Source organism: Mesoplodon densirostris, chromosome 15 (assembly GCF_025265405.1).
Source record: "Mesoplodon densirostris isolate mMesDen1 chromosome 15, mMesDen1 primary haplotype, whole genome shotgun sequence".
Lineage (NCBI taxonomy): Eukaryota > Metazoa > Chordata > Mammalia > Artiodactyla > Ziphiidae > Mesoplodon > Mesoplodon densirostris.
The window spans coordinates 90,191,732-90,212,054 of NC_082675.1; the positions used below are offsets into that span (position 1 = coordinate 90,191,732).

The 20,323-nt window shown below is 47.6% G+C and overlaps 1 protein-coding gene, 1 long non-coding RNA gene and 2 pseudogenes across 3 annotated transcripts in view; 3 read left to right on the plus strand and 1 right to left on the minus strand.

Annotated features, from left to right (window-relative positions):
* LOC132503139 (uncharacterized) overlaps window positions 1-20,323 on the minus strand; it is a 58,601-nt gene that overhangs the window by 10,352 nt on the left and 27,926 nt on the right. For both annotated transcript variants that reach the window (XR_009534555.1, XR_009534554.1), the window contains one exon: window positions 1,168-1,244. This is a non-coding gene — a long non-coding RNA (uncharacterized LOC132503139). The remainder of the gene's footprint in view (window positions 1-1,167; window positions 1,245-20,323) is intronic.
* LOC132503212 (probable ATP-dependent RNA helicase DDX28) lies at window positions 2,935-4,945 on the plus strand. The gene is given in 4 exon segments (XM_060119634.1): window positions 2,935-2,946; window positions 3,027-3,501; window positions 3,504-4,510; window positions 4,513-4,945. Coding segments are annotated over 4 exon segments (1,899 nt in total). The 3' UTR covers window positions 4,918-4,945.
* Window positions 6,240-9,871, plus strand: LOC132503214 (DPEP2 neighbor protein-like; annotated as a pseudogene).
* Window positions 11,137-12,822, plus strand: LOC132503215 (dipeptidase 2-like; annotated as a pseudogene).

Here is a 20,323-nt window from a genome sequence, read left to right on the forward strand (position 1 = left end):
TCCTTAACCCACATTCCCCACATCCAATTTATCACTTACTCCTATTCGCCTCCAAGCCATCACTAACCTTCCAAATATGACTCTAACCTGCCTGCTTTACTCCATCTCCAAGGCCACCACTGTGCACAAAGCCAGTCTCCTAATGAGTCTCCCCAAATCTTCTCCTGCCCCCTCCTATCCATTCTCTTACAATAGCCAGTATGGTGTCTGAAAAAGGCATCTCTGCTAACACCACTTCTCTGTTTATACCCTGCAATGGCTTCCCACCAAGTGTAGGATAAATCCCAAACAGATGAGGGACTGGAGGTTGAAAGACCAGAAGGAGGTAGGGTGTTAGGTTAGAAAGAGGGATAAAGGGTCTAGGCAAACAGTGAAAAGGGCTGAAAAGAAAATGATCAGCACTTGTACAACAGTCCTGATGCAGGCAGGAGAATGCAGGAATAGCAAAGGAATACCAATAGCCACTTCTTATTTCTGCAATGCCTTTGCAATTCCCAAAGTGCTTCATTTAAAACTGTGGTTCTCAAACCTAGCTGTACATTAGAATCATATGGAGAGATTTTTAAAACTACCAATGGCCAGGCCTCACCCCAAGCCAATTAAATCAGAATATACAGTTCACTAGGGCAGGAATTTTGTCTATTTCGTTCACTGTCCATATGAAAAGTACCTGGCACATACATGGTGCTCAGAAAATATATACTGAATGAATAAATGAAGGAAGGAATGTACCACTATCACCTGAGATCCAAGGAAGAATTCTTTTCAAAACTTAGGGAGTAACCAGGCAACGTCAGTTACCATGGCAGCCCTGGGGAAATCATTACCAAGTGACACTAACACTCCCAGGGGCCTACATTTGTTTCCCCAATAAGTAAACCTTTCTCATTTCTAAAGTACTATACTGTGAAATATGCATCTCAGTCAGAACTAGAGGTTACTCAATGTCTGCTGTGAGCGGGAGGAAAAGAGAAGGGCCTTACACAGTATCTAAAGCAATGACACGAAGAAACTAGGGGCCACGGGCAGAGACACAGAGGCTTAGATAGGCTCCAATCCCTATGACATTCTGAGGAGATCACGTTGTAAGGGCTCGAGCATGAGAAAGCAGCCACTAACCAGCTACCCTGTCTCAAATATGTGGAGAAAGTCAATGTAAATGCTTACCTATGTATTATTCTTTTCTGATCATTCTTTCAGTGTATCCCTTCTGGCTTTGTGCAAAGCGATTCTTTGTTTTGTACCTGAAAGATGAGTGGCACATGTAAATGGATGAAACATGTCAGAGCAGACATCCAACGAGCACTTCAGCTAACAAACGAGGAGCTCCGAGTTCTGGGAAAGAATCGTAAAAGTAGTGTAGAATCACAATATCTCAGAGCATCCTTTATATCAACTCCCCTCTATCATATCACCAATCTGTGGTCATCAGCCTATACATGAACTTTGCAGTGACAGAAAACCCAGCACTCTCTAGACAGATCTAGGCATTTCTAGTTGCTACAGCAGCCTATATCAAATTCAGAATCTGACTCCCTGTCACGCATCAGTCCCAGTCTGCCTTCTGCAATGGTACACCCCATGGCACACCTCATCGCTTTTCCATCTGGCACATTTCCCAAACACCTGAGGACAATTTTGTTCTGCCTAAAACTCTCTTCTCCCACGTCACCCTCCTAAATCTCTCCTTCCTGTGTTTATGACTCTGAGGAGCTCCCAAGGTTTTCTCATCCCAAGGCCGTGACAAGCAATGGCATCAGTGTGCCTGCTACAGATTCTGGGAAAGCGGCAGGGCCACACAAGAGTCTGGCAAATGTGACTGACTACCTGAAGTGAGAGTACATGTGACAACCTCAGCCTCTCTTCAGTCCTCAGCCTCTATCCAAGGTTTCTCCATAGCACGCTATTGACATTTTGGGCCAGATAATTCTTTTGGGGTGGTGGGGAGGGCTGTCCTATGCCTTGTACGATATGTAGTAGCATCCTGGCCACCACCCACTAGATGTCTGCAGCACCACCACCACCCCCCACCCCGGATGTGACAAAGAAAAATGTCTCCAGCCATTGTCGAACGTCCTGGAGGAAGGGTGAGGGCAAAATCACCCTCACTCAAGAGTCACTGCTCTATCCAATGGGTGACTATCCATGGGTGACTCTGTTCACCCATGAGTACTCAAACCTCTCTCCTCTGCGGGCTTAACAGGTAACTCTCCAGAAAGTCTATCATGTATCAAAATGCTATTTGAAATTTAGTAGTATTTATCTCTATAACGGTATCTGATGAAAGTAAAACTCTTTCTCCAGATGTTAAGAACCTCCCAGGTGGTTAATCCATGTTTACCTTATCTCCTACCCCAGGCACTGGAAATTACAGAAATGATCGGACACCCATTTTCGGGATCCGTTCAAGAAGTACCAGTAGTGTAAGGCTTTTTGGCAACCTGAACAACTGAATTCAAGTAAAATATTCTGCCTGACCGTGGCTTTGTGAGACAAGCCACAAACCTGTAGCAGGACCCTCCTCTCTGCCGTTTACGGAATTGAGGTATCTGACTGGAAAGCCGTTGGAGGTGAACTACCCAAGAAAGCAGTGGCTTCAGGATGAGAAGTTGGAAAGGGTGACAAGGGAGGGGAGAATGAACCTCAGCTGAAAAGAAAGGGGAAAAGTACCAAGAGATGAGTTCTCTTGACTTTAGAGAAGATACGCTGAAAGCCATCAGCTTGCCCTAGGGGCCCTCAGCTCTCTGGGGAGCTCTAAGGGAAGGGTGAGCCTGGACCTACGACTCCGGACTCCTGGTCTCGGCCCCCAGGTCTGACCATTCACTCAGACTCTCAATAAATACTTGTATTCAAAGAACTTACACGGGGACCACATGTGGGAAAACATCGCCGCACCCTCATAAGTCACAGGGGGAGACCCGAACTGGCCAAGCCATGACAGGAGCTGTGAGGGCGACAACAGAGCACGGCAGGGATCGGACATCGGATCGCCAGAAGCCCTCCGCCCTCCTGGTTTGTAATGCCAGGGCCTCATCGCCGCGTATCGCCGGACCCCGGTCCTGCCTCCATCGCGCACCCTTCCCCAAGGTTGGCCGGGGTCTGGAGTCACCATCCCCGGTTCGGACCTACAGACCTTGCCGCTGCTGAGCTCTACAGATCCCGCTCCTTCCACACAGTTCGCCGAGTCCGCGGGCCTTACTGAGCCGCGCCAGCCACCATCCGCGAGGCCTTGGCGCGCCTGTGACGTCACTGTCGTGCGCCTCTCCCGCAGCAAGGGGAGTACGGCTCTGGCACGGCGGCTGCGGCTGTGGTCACTCGCGGCTCGGTTGCTTCTGGCGCCTCGCTGGGACCTAACGGTCCGCGGCCCCAACGAGCCCCTGCTTGTGGTGCGCATCCCGCGGGCTCTACAGCGGCGGCAGGAAGAGCGGCAGAGCGGGCAGCGGAGCCCCCCGCGGCCGGGGCCGGCGCGACTGGGGCCAGCGCGGCGACCGGAGTTGAACCAGCGGCACACCTCACGCTGGGCCCTTGGGAGCCCGCGCCACTCGCTTCGTGCCGCTGGAGGAATCGGCGCGCCCACGCGGACCATTTCTCCATCGAGCGCGCGCAGTATGAGACTCCAGCGCTGCGGAACCTCTCGCCCAACGGCTGCTGAACCGAACTGGGTCTGGAGCTCCGCGTTCTGAGCGCACTACAAGAGGCTGCTCCCGAAGTTGTTCGGCCCACAACCGTGCAGTCGAGTACCATTCCCCCACTCCTTCGCGGCCGCCACATCCTCTGCGCCGCAGAAACTGGCAGTGGCAAAACTGTCACCTACACGCTACCTCTCCTTCAACGGCTCTTGGGCCAGCCAAGCCTGGACCCCTGTCGTATCCCTGCTCCTCGAGGCCTGGTTTTTGTGCCTTCTCGAGAATTAGCCGAACTGGTGTGTGCCGTGGCCCAGGCCTTGGGCAGCTCCTTGGACCTCCAGGTGCTGGAGTTAGGGGGAGGCCATGGCATGAGGAGGACCAGGCTGCAACTGTCCAAACAACCTCCAGCAGATATTCTGGTGGCCACTCCGGGGGCTCTGTGGAAGGCCCTGAAAACTCAACTGATCAGCCTGGAGCCGCTCTCCTTCTTGGTGTTGGATGATGCAGACACGCTGTTGGATGAAAGCTTCCTGGAACTGGTGGATTACATCTTGGAGGGCAGCCATATAGCAGAAGGCCCAGCTGACTTAAAAGACCCCTTCAATCCCAAAGCTCAGTTAGTGCTGGTGGAGGCCACATTTCCCGAAGGTGTAGGCCAGCTGCTGAGTAAAGTTGCCAGCTTAGACTCTCTAACCCCCGTTACCAGTGACAAGCTCCACTGCATCATGCCTCATGTCAGACAGACATTCATGAGGCCGAAGGGAACAGAGAAGGTGACTGGGTTGGTACAGATCCTTAGGCAGCATGACAGAGCATATAGGACTGGCCCCGCAGGAACTGTTCTGGTGTTCTGTAATTGCTCCAGCACTGTGAACTGGCTGGGGTATATATTCTGGATGACCACAAAATCCAACACTTAAGACTGCAGGGACTGATGCCAGCCTCAGTGAGAGCAGGCATCTTCCAGTCCTTCCAGAAGGGCTCCCGAGACATTCTTCTCTGCACAGACATCGCGTCTCGGGGCCTGGACAGCAGCACCCAGGTGGAGCTAATCATCAATTATGATTTCCCTCTCACCCTGCAAGACTACATCCACAGAGCAGGGAGGGTGGGCCGGATGGGGAGCGAGGTGCCAGGCACCGTCGTCAGCTTTGTGACCCATCCCTGGGACGTGAGCCTGGCTCAGAAGATTGAACTGGCAGCTCGCCAGAGGAGAAGCCTTCCAGGACTGGGGTCCTCAGTGAGAGAGCCTTTGCACCAGCAAACCTTATTGCAGCAGGCTTATATATGATGCCATAACAGGGACCTTTCCCTCTGTGCTGGATGAGTGAGCACACTTGTCAGTAGGGTGCTCTGGGCTGCCTAGTCACCTTCTGAAGACCCGGGCTGCAGTCTGGCTTCAAAAGGTAAGTTGCTGGCCAACACTTGAGGGTGAACTACTGAGCTTGGCTCTCTGTAGTCTTTCACGTGAAGAATAATGTCGATCTTGGCTCTGTATTATGTCATGGTTTCTAACAATAAGCGATGTTTCTATGGGTGCCCCTTAATAACAGTTTCCACTGGGGCAGAATTCAGTAGACTCTGAGAAGGTGCACACTCCAAGCTACCACACTTAGGACGAAGGCTCTTTCAATTGATGTTTTAGTTTAAATTTTGTTTCCTGCCCCCAAACATCCATTAAGCCCCCAGGAGAAGGAAAAGGGGATGTGACTAGCAATAGAGAGAAACTTTCTTCACAACAATGGCCATGGGAAGCTTAGGCACTTTTGGTGAAATCTCTCTGGGAAGTACTGGCAGAGGAATAAAAGGCAAACTGACACCGAAGTATTGCTTGGTGTGCATTTCCAGGCTCTGCCTTCTTTCTCATCTCTTGGTGGCAGGTGGAGGAAGAGGAGAAAAGGTTAAACTTTTTTATAAACCAGCAGAATAAGCTTATAACATCCTCTCACTATCTCTGCATAGGTTCTAGTCCCTGCAGCATTAAGCTTTGCCCAAAGTAATGAACTGTTGAAAGTCAAATGTAATACTTCACCAAACTTAAAAATGCTTGCACACTGGAAAGGGTTAAGTTGCAGAGAACACAAATGGACCCAGAGCAACCTTTGCCGAAAGAGAATATTGTGCTAAATGTACAGTCATAGCTCTATTCCATATGAAGAAACAGTCAGAAGGATAAAAGAACTTGGTCAAAATCACCCAAGTAAGTAGGAAAGAATCTGGTCTGTCTGTCCTAAGGGTTGTGTTCTTTAACCACCAGGCTAGCTTTTCTCAAATCTGATTCATGCATAGAATAACTATACACCTCTGCTTGCCTTGAATATTCCCTGTTTATACGTATGCCTGCTGCAGTTTTTAATATTGCCCACTTTGACTCCCAAAAGCAACCGAGAATACACAATAATTTGGTCTCTCTATCCATGGACCACTGTGGTGGGACTGCCCAGGAAGCTTATTAAAAGTGCAGCTTCCTGAGCCCTACTCCAGATCTAGATAAGTTTTCTGAGGGTTGGCTCAAGAATCCAGGTACAAGGCTTTTTAAGTGGTTTGGTGGAACCCCCCAGGTGATTCTCTCGCTCTCTTAAGTTAATAAACCGTTTATTCTGCCTCCCCCACATGCCCAGCCAGGTCCTGTTAAGGTAGGAGTCCCCACACCACATCAGAGGGATGCTCCCAGCTAAGTAATCTCTGGAGCCTTGGAGATTCTGAATGGTCTCATGCTGGTCCACCTGCCGTGACAAACCTCCACCAGAGCATTCCCCTTCACATTTACCTTCTACCACTCCAAAAGGCAGTCTGCTCCAATGAGGCCTGACTTCGTCTGTCCTAACGGGCACCCACTGATTCAAGCAGTTTAGGGATAGAAGGTGCTGTGGTTCTCAACCAGGGTGGCCCAACCTCTAAAAGGGTAGTCCAAGCAGTCTCTACCTCCTGGGCACATCCCCTCTGCAACAGCCCCAGTAAACGAAGGTCCCATCTTTGCTTTTTCAAGGTCGGCAACAGGGAGTCCCCTCCTAAAGAAGGTTCTCTCTCATTGCCACACTATCAAAAGCTGCCCCAAATGTGGTTCCTTCCTGTGGGCCTGATCAGGCTAAGGGCAGAGTTGTCTCTTTCCTTCTCTGAGTCGGACCAAGTCGTCTTACTAACCCCTCTTCACAGTGTTGACCATGATTTTCACGGGGGCTGCTGCTGAGCCTTTATCTCATCCTTTCATGGTGGAGAGAGAGAGGATTATAATGATTTTTACTTCTAGGGGAGAGGGGAGTGTAATGATTATGTTGGCATTTTGTATTATGTCCTTTTGTCATGAATTTGTTTTGAATTTCATATTAAAATGGGCCCACCATTCCCACTTTGTGAGGTCATTCAGCACCCTCATTTTGCACCTTTAACATCTCTCTCAGTATCACTTGGAAATGTTTGAAATGGCATGAGCTTGTCCTCACATTCCTATCAGCTGTAAATCCGGAGCCCCAACATGAACGTAACACCTGAGCAGAACATCTCTCCACTACCTGTGTAACACTGGGTAGGCTCCTTAACATCTTGGTTTTTCTAAGCCCTCAGGTGTAAAAATGTGAGGGTTCTATGAATTTATATTTGGGGCAGGACAAGGTCGAGAAGAGTGTGTCTTTGCTTTTATTCTTCCAAACTGGAATGTCTTCCCTCTCTTCCCCATGGGTCCAAATCTCACTTGTCCTTCAGGCCCACTGCCAAGGAGCCTTCCCTGATTCTCCAGTCCACACAATTCTCTGCCTCTTAGGGTCAGTGCCATACAACCTAGCTGTCTCTTAACGTTAATCTTGCCTCTCAAGCCAATTTCAGAATGTGGGTCTCTCTTGCCCTCCTGGGGCCCCTGGGGCTGTACCAGCTCACCTGCACGCCCCACGTGGGGTGTCTGCTAGACTAGGGCATGGGTGGGGAGGCCCAGGTGTGAGGGACCAGGCAGAGTACCTCTGCCTCCACCCTGCTCTCCTCCACAAAACTGCCCCTCCTCCTGAAGCCTGACCCGCAAGTCACAGGTTCCTTATTATGACCTCACTGGGTAGTGATGACCTCACAGGCCTTCTCACAGTTTCCATGGCAGCGTAACTATGGAAACGTGCTGCCCTCAGAGAAACTGCCCTACCAGTTCTCCACCAGATACCAATCTCTTTGGTTGTCTGAGAGAGAATGTCTGACCGGATCGTCTATATTTACTCAAACCTGTGCTCTGTTCCCTGGCTGGGCAGTGCAGCAGGTACACCGAGACCGGGCACCTGTAGAAGAGGCATGGTGTACACACAACCTCACCTGGCTGCCACATGTTCCTGTGGGGCTTGCCCACTACGTAAACCTCAGCACTTTCCCAGCTGTAAGTAATACCAGTGACCTGGGACACCTTCAGGGTCCCACAGTGCTCACTGCTGAGGACAAGTGAAAGGTCATCCCTGAACTAGTGTGCAGGAAGCTTCTGATCTTTATAAATGTTGCCTTCTGCTTTGGGCTACAGGATGCTTCCATTCAGACCCTTTCCTGATTGGCCTCTTAGCAAAAGGCAAGTGCATTTTTGTTGGCAGATGGTAAACGGAGCAGTTTGAGGAAGAGGGCCACTCTTGAACCACACCTTCCAACCCAGGCACCTCTGTGCTGTCATGTACACATCTATATCGGTCCCCTCAGACACATCCCATACTGAGCTGCTGAGTACTAGGGGAGAGGGTGGTGCCATATTCATGGGAAGACCGGAAGAACCAAGGGGGGTGATGAAGTGCTAGTGAGACTGGAGGGCTGAGCAGATGGTGTCCCAGGAGGCTGGGTGGATGTGAGCCTACACTTGGTACCCAGAACCCGGTTCTGAGTCTCCTGATCACTCTGCCTCAGTATTTGGCCTTGTTCTAATCTAGATAAAAGTATCAGAGGGCTAGAGTTCAGTGTGGTTGTAACAGGCATTATAAATGGGGCCCAAGAGGGGTTGCCAAAGTGGGAGGGGTCCTTAACCAATTTATATTAGATTATCTTTTTCCAAAACTTGAAAGACGTTTCCATTAAAGCCTCAGAAGTGACACACTGCAAGAAATGTTTTCTTTGTTGTGGAAGGGAGAGATGGAGAGGATCATGACTGCAATTTCTTTCGGGTTCTACTGTTTTCCCCGGAAACGGTGAAGAGACCACCTCACCTGAAGCAACCGTAGGCTCTAGGAATTGCTTTTGTAGCCAGTGTCCCTTCTCTAGGGACTCATAGAGGTGATGGGCCAAGTCTGTGTTTTGGATGTAAAGTAGATTAAAGGTCTTGAGTCAGAAACTGGGAGAGACATGAGAGAGGGAAATTCTGGCAGGAGACTGTGTACAGCAGAAGTGACTGATCAGTTCTGATTTTCTTTGCAGCAGCTGTGGCTCCCCTTTCTCCTCCTACACCTGGTCACTACCATGTCCTCAACCGAGGGTGTGGAGAAACGCAGGTGGGCCGGCACGGGGAGACATACTGCCTGGTTGGTGGCTACCGGGCCTACGGGGATGCTCCTTTGGCCATGCCAGCAAAGGCGGAAGCTGAGAAGCCAGTCCCCAGACGTGCTCCCGAGAGAAAGCACGCTCCGGAAGAGTCGGACGAAGATCTCGGTTGCTCCAGACCCAAAATCCGGCGATTGTAGCATGGTGCCAGGAGGCGGACTCCACAGAATCTTGCTGGCTGAACCATTCTGAAGACAGGGCAATGGTTTAACTGCCAAAGACAGCGAATGCCTCTTCCTGCAGTGACCCCTCCGCCCCCCCCCCCACTGCCCACTACCACAGATTAGAACCTGCGTCATTCTGTCTGAGCCTTCCTCAGCCAGGAGCCTCCCTGCACACTCAATGGCCATAAGCCAGGAGCCTCAGAAAGTGAGGTTTGAAATGAGAGTCTGCCCTCAACATCCCAGGGCGGAAGCTGGCCTGGAAGAAAACCTGGCATTCCTCTGCTCAATCCTCACGGGCCCCTTTGTGAGCTGAAGAAAGTGAAGTCTGCACTCTGCGAGCCGAGGAGGATGCAGGAGCAGATACACGGTGCAGAGAAGCCTTAGCAGTCTACCACATGGGCTCCTGCCCTGGGCCATTGTCAGCGGCCACCACCACAAACCAGTGGGGAGCTGGGCTTTTTGAAACTGAAAGCAGCAATCTGTGGCTTCCCAAAGAGCCTCCTGCCTGGGGTCTCAGGAGGCAGGATAGAGAGGCCCAGGAAGCCCTGCTCCCTGAAGCAAGAACAGGATGGAGAGTCAAGCAGCACGCACCCCACCCCGAGGTTCACATGCTCCTTTATTGCCAGCCCTTTCCGTCCCCAGTGGCGTCCCTTACTGCTCAATAAAATGCTTTTCTGTAACAGATTTCTAGGGTCGCCAGTGCTCAGACTTGGGTCACTACCCCTGTGCTAGGCACTCCTGCCACCTGGGAAAGATTCCAAAGGTGGAACAGCGCCAGGGTGTGCCAGGGATCAGAGCAAAAACTTGAGAGGCTGGGGATGCAGGAGTTTGGGCACAGTCCCTAAATCATCTCAGTGGTTGAGCTGCTGTGAGAAGGCACATCCCCAGTGTGCGTGTGTGTGTGTGTGTGTGTGTGTGTGTGTGTGTGTGTCGGGGGGAGGGGGTCCCTAGAGGAGGCAGCTAGCGGGAGGGCCTGAGGCTGGAAATGGGGAATAGCGTGCGGCCCCTGAGCAAGCACAGGCACTTAGCCCTTGAGGTTTCTGGGAAAGCTAGAGCCACAAGGGCCACGAGATAAGGCAAGTGTAGCAGCAGAGCCCAGGTGCCAGGTCTTTCTTCAGAACCTACACTTCTCCACGAGGCCGGGCCTTCCACGCTGAGGTAGGAGGGATCCTGGCCAGAAGGTCAGCCAGCAGCTCTGGGACGAAGGTTGCTGCGGTGGGGGCTCTTCTGCCATGGAAGCGACTTCATTTCCTTCCACACAAATAGCCTACTGACTGAGTTCCTGCTCTGTTGAGTAAAAGGGTGTTGACTCTCCCCAGAAGGTTGTTCAGTTCACATCCCAAAAGTCCCTCTATTCAGGCCGTGGGGAGCTGTAGCAGCTCCTGAGGGCACTCTCCTGAGGCTGGCTGACAGAAGTGGGGGAGGTTCCTGATAGTTCCCAGGTGCTGCTGGTTCAAGTCCCCAGAGAATGGTCATGCAGGTTGGGGAGTCAAGTAGGAGGAGAGAGAAGGTTGGGGGCAGAGGGCCCCCTCCTGAATCCAGAGCTCACAAGTTTACCCCCCCCATTTCCAGAAACTATCTCTACCCCCACACCAGCCCCCATGGCCCAGTACCGGGAAACCGGGAGCCCAGAGCACTTGTGGTCACAGAGACCCTCGAACGCAGCCCTCGGGGTGGGCGGGGCCGGCTGCAGGCAGATGGGGACGAGGTGTGCTCCCGGGAGGCCTCGGGGTGAAGGTGGCCCTCTGAGAGAAGCACCCCAGCTTGGACAGGAAGGTTAGAGGCGGGGGAGAGCACCCTAGGGCGCCCCCTCGGAGCAGTGGGTGTGGGAAGAGGGGCGGGGGCGGAGGGAACCCGCGATGGGAGGCGAGTGGGCGCTCAGCAGAGGCCAGCTTAGCCCGCGGGAGCTGCCTCTGAGCAGGGGGCGGGAGGGCAGTGCCGCCCTGTGGCTGCCGAGCTTCCCGGATCGCGGCTCTCGGCACACGGGTCGCAGGGTCCTGTGACTCTATCCCCTCGTGAGGCCGTGCCGCTGGGTGGCCTGTGTCGACGGGCAGAACCCCATCAACCGCCCCTCTCACACCCGCCTCTGCCCGCCTGCCTGGCCCTGCGCAGCTTGCGGCCCGGGGGCCTCGAAGGTCCCCGTGCACGCAGCCAGCGGCCTCTGCTGTGCCTGCTGCTCCTGCTGGGTCTGCTGCTGTGACCGGTAACCCTCGTGCAGACCACGCTGGGCACCTCCAGCACCCCAAGTCCGCGGGAGCGCACGCGGGCCCTGATGCGGGACTTCCCGCTTGTGGAAGGGTGGCTGCAGTGTGTGCGGGCTGCTGGGGGCCGGTGGGGGCCTAGCCTGGCCCTGGGCAGAGGAGGAGGTCCGGAGCATGTAGCGCTATTGGGGAGGCTCCCTCACACCACCCCTGGATGTCCTCTCCATCATCTATGGATGCCCTTCCCCTTCTCTGTCATCCCCTCCCTGGTGGGAAACCCTCAGCCCAGGCCTCAGCTGCTCCTAGTATAGTCTGTGTGACAGTGTGAGGTGGGGGACCCCCAGGCTGGCCCAGGCCAGGCAATGTGTCCTGCCCGATCCCAAGACCTAAGGAGCCCACCCATTTGCCTTGACCTCCCTCCAGCCACAACAACATGCCCCTGGTCCTGAGGCAGTTTTACCACAATGGGCTATACCATGGTAATCTGCGCAATTTCAGCCATGGCTAGACCAGCTTGGACAGGCTGAAAGATGGTCTCGTGGGTGGCCAGGTACCAAAGGGACACACAAGGTGCCACCATGGCTGCTGGGGAATGTGGGGCAGTTTGGGGGCCACAGAGGCCACAGGTTAGTCACATTGGAACGAAGTTACCATAGTGACCTAGAAAGTGCCATGCCATGGATGCTGGGGGCTACAGGGGTCACAGTGAGCCCACCTGATGGGCTTCCAAGTACCACAGAAAAAGCAACGCATTACATGTGACTTCTGGGCACAGTAAGTGCTGTGCCAGCTGAGGAGGCTATGAGAAGCCCAAGGAGTTCCAAAGCCCAAACTAAGCCCTGGCCTTCCCTCAGTTCTGGTCAGCCTACGTCCCATGCCAGACCCACGAACGGGATGCTGTGCGCCTCATCCTGGAACAAATTGACCTCATCCACCTCATGTGTGCCTCCTATTCTGAGCTGGAGCTTGTGACCTCAGTTAAAGGTAGACGGGGGACTTCCCTGGTAGTCTAGAGGTTAAGACTCCACGCTTCCACTGCAGGGGGGTCGGGTTTGATTCCCGGTGGGGGAAGTAAGAGCCCTCATGCTGCGTGGCACGGCCAAAAAAAAAGGTAAACAGACTGGTGGTAGTGGGTGTTAGGGACTTCAGTAAGCTACCCCTGCCTCTGAAAATGATCATCTGACCTATGTGCCCCCAGCTCTCAACAATACCCGGAAGTTGGCTTGCCTTACTGGTGTGGAGGGCGGCCACTCACTGGACAGTAGCCTCTCCATCTTGCGTACCTTCTATGCGCTGGGTGTGCGCTACGTGACACTCACCCACACCTGCTACATGCCCTGGTGAGCACCTGAATATATTCAGGAAAAAACACATTCGCCCTTTTTGGCCAACCAAAGAAACGGGCAATGCAAATCAACACTGCAAAGAAGTCTCACTAGGCATTGGTCAAAAGGGCCATGCTGAAAAAGTGTAAAAACCAGAAATGCAGGGCAAGTCAAGGAGAAAAGGGAGCGTTTTTTCCGCTGATGGGCGTGATATAAATTGCCAACGGCCACTCTCGAAAATTGTATGGTGTTTCCTAAAACATCTAAAAAACAGAGCTACAGAGCACAGGGCACTTCCACTCATGGGCTTATATCTTGAGAAAACCAAAAATCGACAGGACACAGGCACCCCAAATTTTAGGGCTGCTGTGTTCACAAAATCCTCGACTCGGGTACATCTTAAGTATCTCATGAAAGAGAAAAATGGATAAACAAGTTGTAGTACTTATGTACAATGGAATATCACTCAGCCATGAAATCAATGTCCTAAGGCTAGTAGCAGCATAATGAGTGGATTTAGGTACGATGATTCTAAGAGAAATACATCACACAGATAAAGAAACTTATCATAAGATATCAGTTATAGACGGAATGTAAAAATCGCTACATGAACTAAATTACAAAACAGAACAGAGTCACACATTTAGAAAACACGCTTATGGCTGCTTAAGGGGAAAGGTGAGGTGGGGTGATGCATAAAACAACAGTTTGAAATTAGCACAGATACCGTTCAATCAACCAAATATGTAATAGAGAAGACATACTCATTGCTCAGTGAACTGGACTCAACACACCTTATTCACCACAGAAGAATATATCCGCATAGTAAGAATCTTAAAAAGTATTTATTGATATTTCTTGGTAAGTGAATATAGTGGGTGTAAAGGGGCACAAACACAGCATTGAAAATCAGCTAAATCCCATTATAAATACAAATTACAAAAAAAGCAAAGATACTGAAAGAGAGAGAAATTCTTACAAAATTCATTCAGTGGCTGTGGTGCAACCTGGATTGACCACATCTAGACCCACAGCTGGAAGAGACATAAGGCTGGACACTCTTGGGGGCGACCGGATTGGTGAGGTTGCGTGAGCAAATGCAGACCCTTTAAAGTAATACTGCGTGCTACCCATTCCATGGGTCAGAAATCTCCAGGTTCAAGGGAATCTTCCTACAGCTAAAACATGCATGGGAAACCCAGAGGATGGTACACCATATGATCAGGAAACGTTTCTAAAACGCACCTCATTTTTCATCTCGTGGTGCTCGGGTTCGCCATTCCAGCTGCTTTACCAACAATCTCCCCACTTGGAGAATCAGCACCTTTAACCTCCTGTTTCGTACAGTTTGCAATTTGTCCAGAGGTTGAACGGGTAGAGGGGGAACCAATGAGAGATCAGCTCTAGGTGTTTGGACAGACACATGTCACTCTAATTTCCAATCAGGAAGAAGAATTAACCAAAGGCTCTGCCTGCCCCCCGGAACCAGAATAGGGCCTGAAGCAATCCTGCGGTTTGGAGGCCAGCTCCCAAAAAGGCGAGTTGAAAAATGAATCTCAGAGGCACTAAAATTCACAAACCTGCAGGATAATAAATGATAACTTTCGTACCTTATTGAGGTAAGGCAACGAAGAGGATTTGAAAACAAGGCAGAATTGCAGGAAACCGTTTTCAAGAGGTAGATCGGAGTCGCCTTTAAAGCACATGAAAAGCGGCAGAACTTCGACAATGATGCAGTTGGCCAAAATGGGCATACGTTTTTTTTCCCTGAATATATTAAGGAAAAAACGCGTAGGCCCTTTTTGGCCAACCAAGCAAGTGGGCAATGCAAATCAGCACTACAAAGAAGTCACACTTCGCATCGTTCCAAAGGGGTTTTACCATATTTGAAATTCCAATATTTTAGCCTGACACGTTTTTGGATTTTAGAAAAAAAATATTTTAAATGAGACAAAAAATCTTTTTTATGACCCAAAAAGACAGCAATAGTTTTATATTTTTATCTATTTCACTTGCACACAAAAGTCTCATGGGGTTATGTAAAGCAGTCCTGTTGGATGCTGTGCATGGTGCAAATATGGATTAAAGCTTTGGAATCTTAAGCTTCACTCACCTGAAACTTTTAAATTAGGATGCAAGCAATCCTTTCCAACATGTGAACAGAGAAGGACACTGTCTTTATTTTATTTGTCAGGTAATTAATCTGTCTTTTGCCCCAAGGAGAGAAACACCTGGCACTTCTATCACTGTGTTGTACAAAAATCTTTGAACACAGAGTGCAAGCAGAGGCTGATACAAGATGTGAAAGAAAAAAAAAAAGAGAGAGACCCCTGTGGCATTTTCTCCTAACTTATTGCAATCTCCCATTTAAAATGTGGGAATAATCAATCTTCTGAGGAAAAAGGCCCAAGGAAGCTTTTTGCTTTTGTGGAATAATGCAATGCCTAAAGATTTCATGAGGCAAGAAGAATTAATGAGAATGACCATGAGAAATCAAGAAAAGTCAGATCCATGGATGAAGTGATGTTTACCTCTGTGAATCAATGAGAAGTAGGAGCAAATGAAAAGAAAGCTGAATACAACATTTTCTGAATAAATGTAACCTTTCAGCTGTCACAGACAAATTAATGCTCACTATGATACAACATATTTAGTTCAGAAAGTTAACTTAAATTTAAAGCTTAACAATTAGATTTATTGAAGAAACGAAAACATATTTGTGGTTTAGAATATATAATGTGTTCTGCAACAGATAAGATTACATAAATAAATAGAAATAAGACTAAATAGAGGAAAATAACAAATTAGATGTTATTAACATTAAAAACTGACACTCATCTAAAGAAAGAGGAAAGACAGAAAGACAGAAGAACTTATATCAAGTATATATTTAAAACTCCTAAATAGGAAGTCTTCAGATGTTAAAAAAAAAAAAAGTCTTCAATAAGAAGATAATGTAATAGCAAAGATGGGAAAAATATACCAAAAGATATTTCAAGAAAGAGAGTACAGAACGTTAAGTAAACATATCAAAAGATGCTTGGCTTCTTAGTAGTCAATTAAATGCAAAAAAGTCATACCTGGAATTATCACTCACCAACCAGAAAGTTCAAATGAAAATGACAGGTATTATCAAGTTTGACAAGAATGTGTGTAATCCTTGAATCTCATTCACTGCTGCTGAGGATGAAAAATCATACAAATGTTTTGAAAATATTTAGAAGTATCTTAAAAGATAAACAGATGAAAGCTATGAGTCAAAAATTTTACTACTACATGTATATTGAACAATAATTTATACACATACCACCAAAGCTCAAGTTCTAGTATGTATATACCAGTGCAATTCTCAATAGACCCAAACTGAAAATCACTCATATTGTAATACATTTTGGAAAAAATTAATTAATAGTTAAATATTTACACTATGGAATCCTTTGCAACAGTGTCAGTGCATGACAACAACAGGCAACCATATAGGCGTATTCATAAACAACATAAAATAAAAAAGCCCAATCCAAAAGTGATTTTACTGTGCCATTACATTTATATAAAATACAAAATACAGGTAAAGTGATCTTTTTGTTAGATACCAGAACAATATTAAACCTTAAGGGGAGTCACTAGAATTGGACAAGGGGGGCTCTGAGTATCTGGCAATTTTCTGTGTCTGTATCTGGAAGCTACGTATAGAGTGTATGCAGATTCTGAATTTTCTGAAATTTGTCATTTCCTTACAAACCATGCATATTTTTAGTTGTTTTTTATACATAACAAAAAGTAAAAATGATAGACTAGGGAAGGTAATTATATTAGCACTTTAATATCCATGCTTTTCAAGGTGGAAGTGAAAGGTATTAAATACTTGACACTGTGATTACTTCTTAAAAGTAAAGTGAAAATTTCAGATTAATAAATAAGACATACTTCTTTATATATCATCCTCAAAGAGGAGGGGTAGAAAGGAGTATTATTATTTTTTATTTAATATAGAACAGTTAAGACAGAAAATAATGAAAACAGACTAGGTTTAAAAAAGAGCACACTGGACTTCCCTGGTAGCTCAGTGGGTAAGAATTTGCCTGCCAATGCAGGGGACAGGGGTTCAATCCCTGGTCTGGGAAGATCCCACAGGCTGTAGAGAAACTAAGCCCATGTGCCACGACTACTTGGCCTGCGTTCTAGAGCCTGCAAGCAACAACTACTGAGCCTGCGTGACACAACTACTGAAGTCCATGCACCTAGAGCCCATACTCCACAAGAAGAGAAACCACAGCAAGGAGAAACCCATGCACCACAATGATGAGTAGCCCCTGCTCGACACAACTAGAGAAACCCTGTGCAGCCTCGAAGACCCAACACAACCATAAATAAATAAAATTAAGTATTGTGACTTGTGAGATGACTCACTCATGTGGCTGTAAGTAAGAGGCCTCAGCTCCTTGCCACATGAATCTCTCCTTAGGGCTGCTTGAGTGTCCTCATGACATGGCAGCTGGCTTACCCCAGGATGAGTGATCTAGCAGAAACCAAAGCAGAAGCTTCAATATCTTTTATACCTTTGGAAGCTGCACTTTGTCATTTCTGCAATGTCTTATTAGTTAAAACATCAGCCCTTTTCAACTGTGAGGAGGCACACAGGTGCATGATGACTGGGAGATAATTAGGGTATGATTAGGGCCTTCTTGGAGGCTGGCTACCAAGGTGGCTGACTCACCGAACACTGAATTTTGTTTTCTTCACTGATGGAGAGAAAATGGTGAGTGAATCTCATTGGTGTTCTTTGAGATGTACCAAAGCTAGCTCTTGCTCTCACCCCCAGCTGTGTGGCTGAGAGGGTCTTGGTGCTCCAGCCGGGTGTCAGGCCTGTGCCTCTGAGTTGGGAGAGCAGAGTTCAGAATATTGGTCTACCAGAGACCTTGGGCACCTTGTAATATCAAAACGGTGAAAGCCTCCCAGAGATATCCGTCTCAATGCTAAGACCCAGCTCCACTCAAAGACCAGTAAGATCCCGTGCTGGACATCCAATGCCAAACAACTAGCAAGACAGGAATGCAGGCCCACCAATTATCAGAGAGGCTGCCTAAAATCATAATAGGTCACAGACACCCCAAAACACAACACTGGATGCGGACCTGCCCAACAGAAAGACAAGATCCAGACAAACCCACCAGAACACAGGCACCAGTCCTCTCCACCAGAAAGCATACACAACCCACTGAACCAACCTTAGCCACTGGGGGCAGACACCAAAAACAACGGGAATTACGAATCTTCAGCCTGCGTAAAGGAGACCCCAAACACCGTCCACAAAGCCAAATGAGAAGACAGAGAAACACAGAGCAGATGAAGGAACAAGGTAAAAACCCACCAGACCAAACAAATGTAGAGGAAATAGGCAGTCTACCTGAAAAAGAATTCAGAGTAATGATACTAAATATGATCCCAAATCTTGGAACTGGAATGGAGAATATACAAGACATGTTTAACAAGGACCTAGAAGAACTAAAGAGCAAACAAACAATGATGAACAACACAGTAAATGGAATTGAAAATTTTCTAGAAGGAAACAATAGCAGAATAACTGAGGCAGAAGAATGGATAAATGACCTGGAAGATAAAATAGTGGAAATAACTACCACAGAGCAGAATAAAGAAAAAAGAATGAAAAGAATTGAGGACAATCTGAGACACTTCTGGGACAATGTTAAACACACCAACATTCGAATATAGGGGTCACAGAAGTAGAAGAGAAAAAGAAAGAGACAGAGAAAATATTTGAAGAGATTATAGTTGAAAACTTCGCTAATATGTGAAAGGAAATCGTTAATCAAGTCCAGGAAGTGCAGAGAGTCCCATACAAGATACACCCAAGGAGAAACATGCCAAAACACATATTAATCAAACTATCAAAAATTAAATGCAAAGAAATAATATTAAAAGCAGCAAGAGAAAAACAACAAAAAACATACAAGGGAATCCCCATAAGGTTAACAGCTGATCTTTCAGAAGAAACTCTGCAAGCCAGAAGGGACAGGCAGGACATATTTAAAGTGAAGAAAGGAGAAAAGCTACAACCAAGATTACTCTACCCAGCAAGGATCTCATTCAGATTCGACAGAGAAATTAAAACCTTTACAGACAAGCAAAATCTAAGAGAATGCAGCACCACCAAACCAGCTTTACAACAAATGCTAAAGGAACTTCTCTAGGCAGGAAACACAAGAGAAGGAAAAGACATACAATATCAAACCCAAAACAATTAAGAAAATGGTAATAAGAACATACATATCAATAATTACCTTAAATGTAAATGGAGTAAATGCTCCAACCAAAAGACACAGACTGGCTGAATGGATCTGAAAACACGACCGGTATATATGCGGTCTACAAGAGACCCACTTCAGACCTAGGGACACATACAGACTGAAAGTGAGGGGATGGAATAAAATATTCCATGCAAATGGAAATCAGAAGAAAGCTAGAGTAGCAATTTTCATATCAGAAAAAAGAGACTTTAAAATAAAGACTATTACAGGAGACAAAGAAGGACACTACATAATCATCAAGGGATCAACCTAAGAAGAAGACATAACAATTGTACATATTTATGCACCCTATATAGGAGCACCTCCATACATAAGGAAAAGGCTAACAGCCATAAAAGGGGAAATCGAAGGTAACACAATCGTAGTAGGGGACTTAACACCCCTCTTTCAACAATGAACAGACCATCCAAAATGAAAATAAATAAGGAAACACAAGCTTTAAATGATACATTAAACAAGATGGACTTAATTGATATTTATAGGACATTCCATCCAAAAACAACAGAATACACTCTTTCTCAAGTGTTTGAGGAACATTCTTCAGGATAGATCATATCTTGGGTCACAAATCAAGCATTGGTAAATTTAAGAAAATTGAAATTGTATCATGTATCTTTTCCAACAACGCTATCAGCATAGATATCAATTACAGGAAAAAAATCTGTAAAAGAATACAACCACATGGACGCTAAACAATACACTACTTTATAACCAAGAGATCACTGAAGAAATCAAAGAGGAAATTAAAAAATACCTAGAAACAAATGGCAATGAAAACATGACGACCCCAAACCTATGGGATGCCACAAAAGCAGTTCTAAGAGGCAAGTTTATAGCAATACAATCCTGCCTCACGAAACAAGAAACATCTCAAATAAACAAGCTAAGCTTACACCTAAAGCAATTAGAGAAAGAAAGAAACAAACAAAAAAACCCAAAGTCAGCAGAGGAAAGAAATCATAACGGTCAGATCAGAAATAAATGAAAAAGAAATGAAGGAAACAGCAAAGATCAAAAAAACTAAAAGCTGATTCTTTTTTTTTTTTTTTTTTTTTTGCTGTATGCGGGCCTCTCACTGCTGTGGCCTCTCCCGTTGCGGAGCACAGGCTCCGGACACACAGGCTCCGCGGCCATGGCTCGCGGGCCCAGCCGCTCTGCGGCATGTGGGATCCTCCGGGATCGGGGCACGAA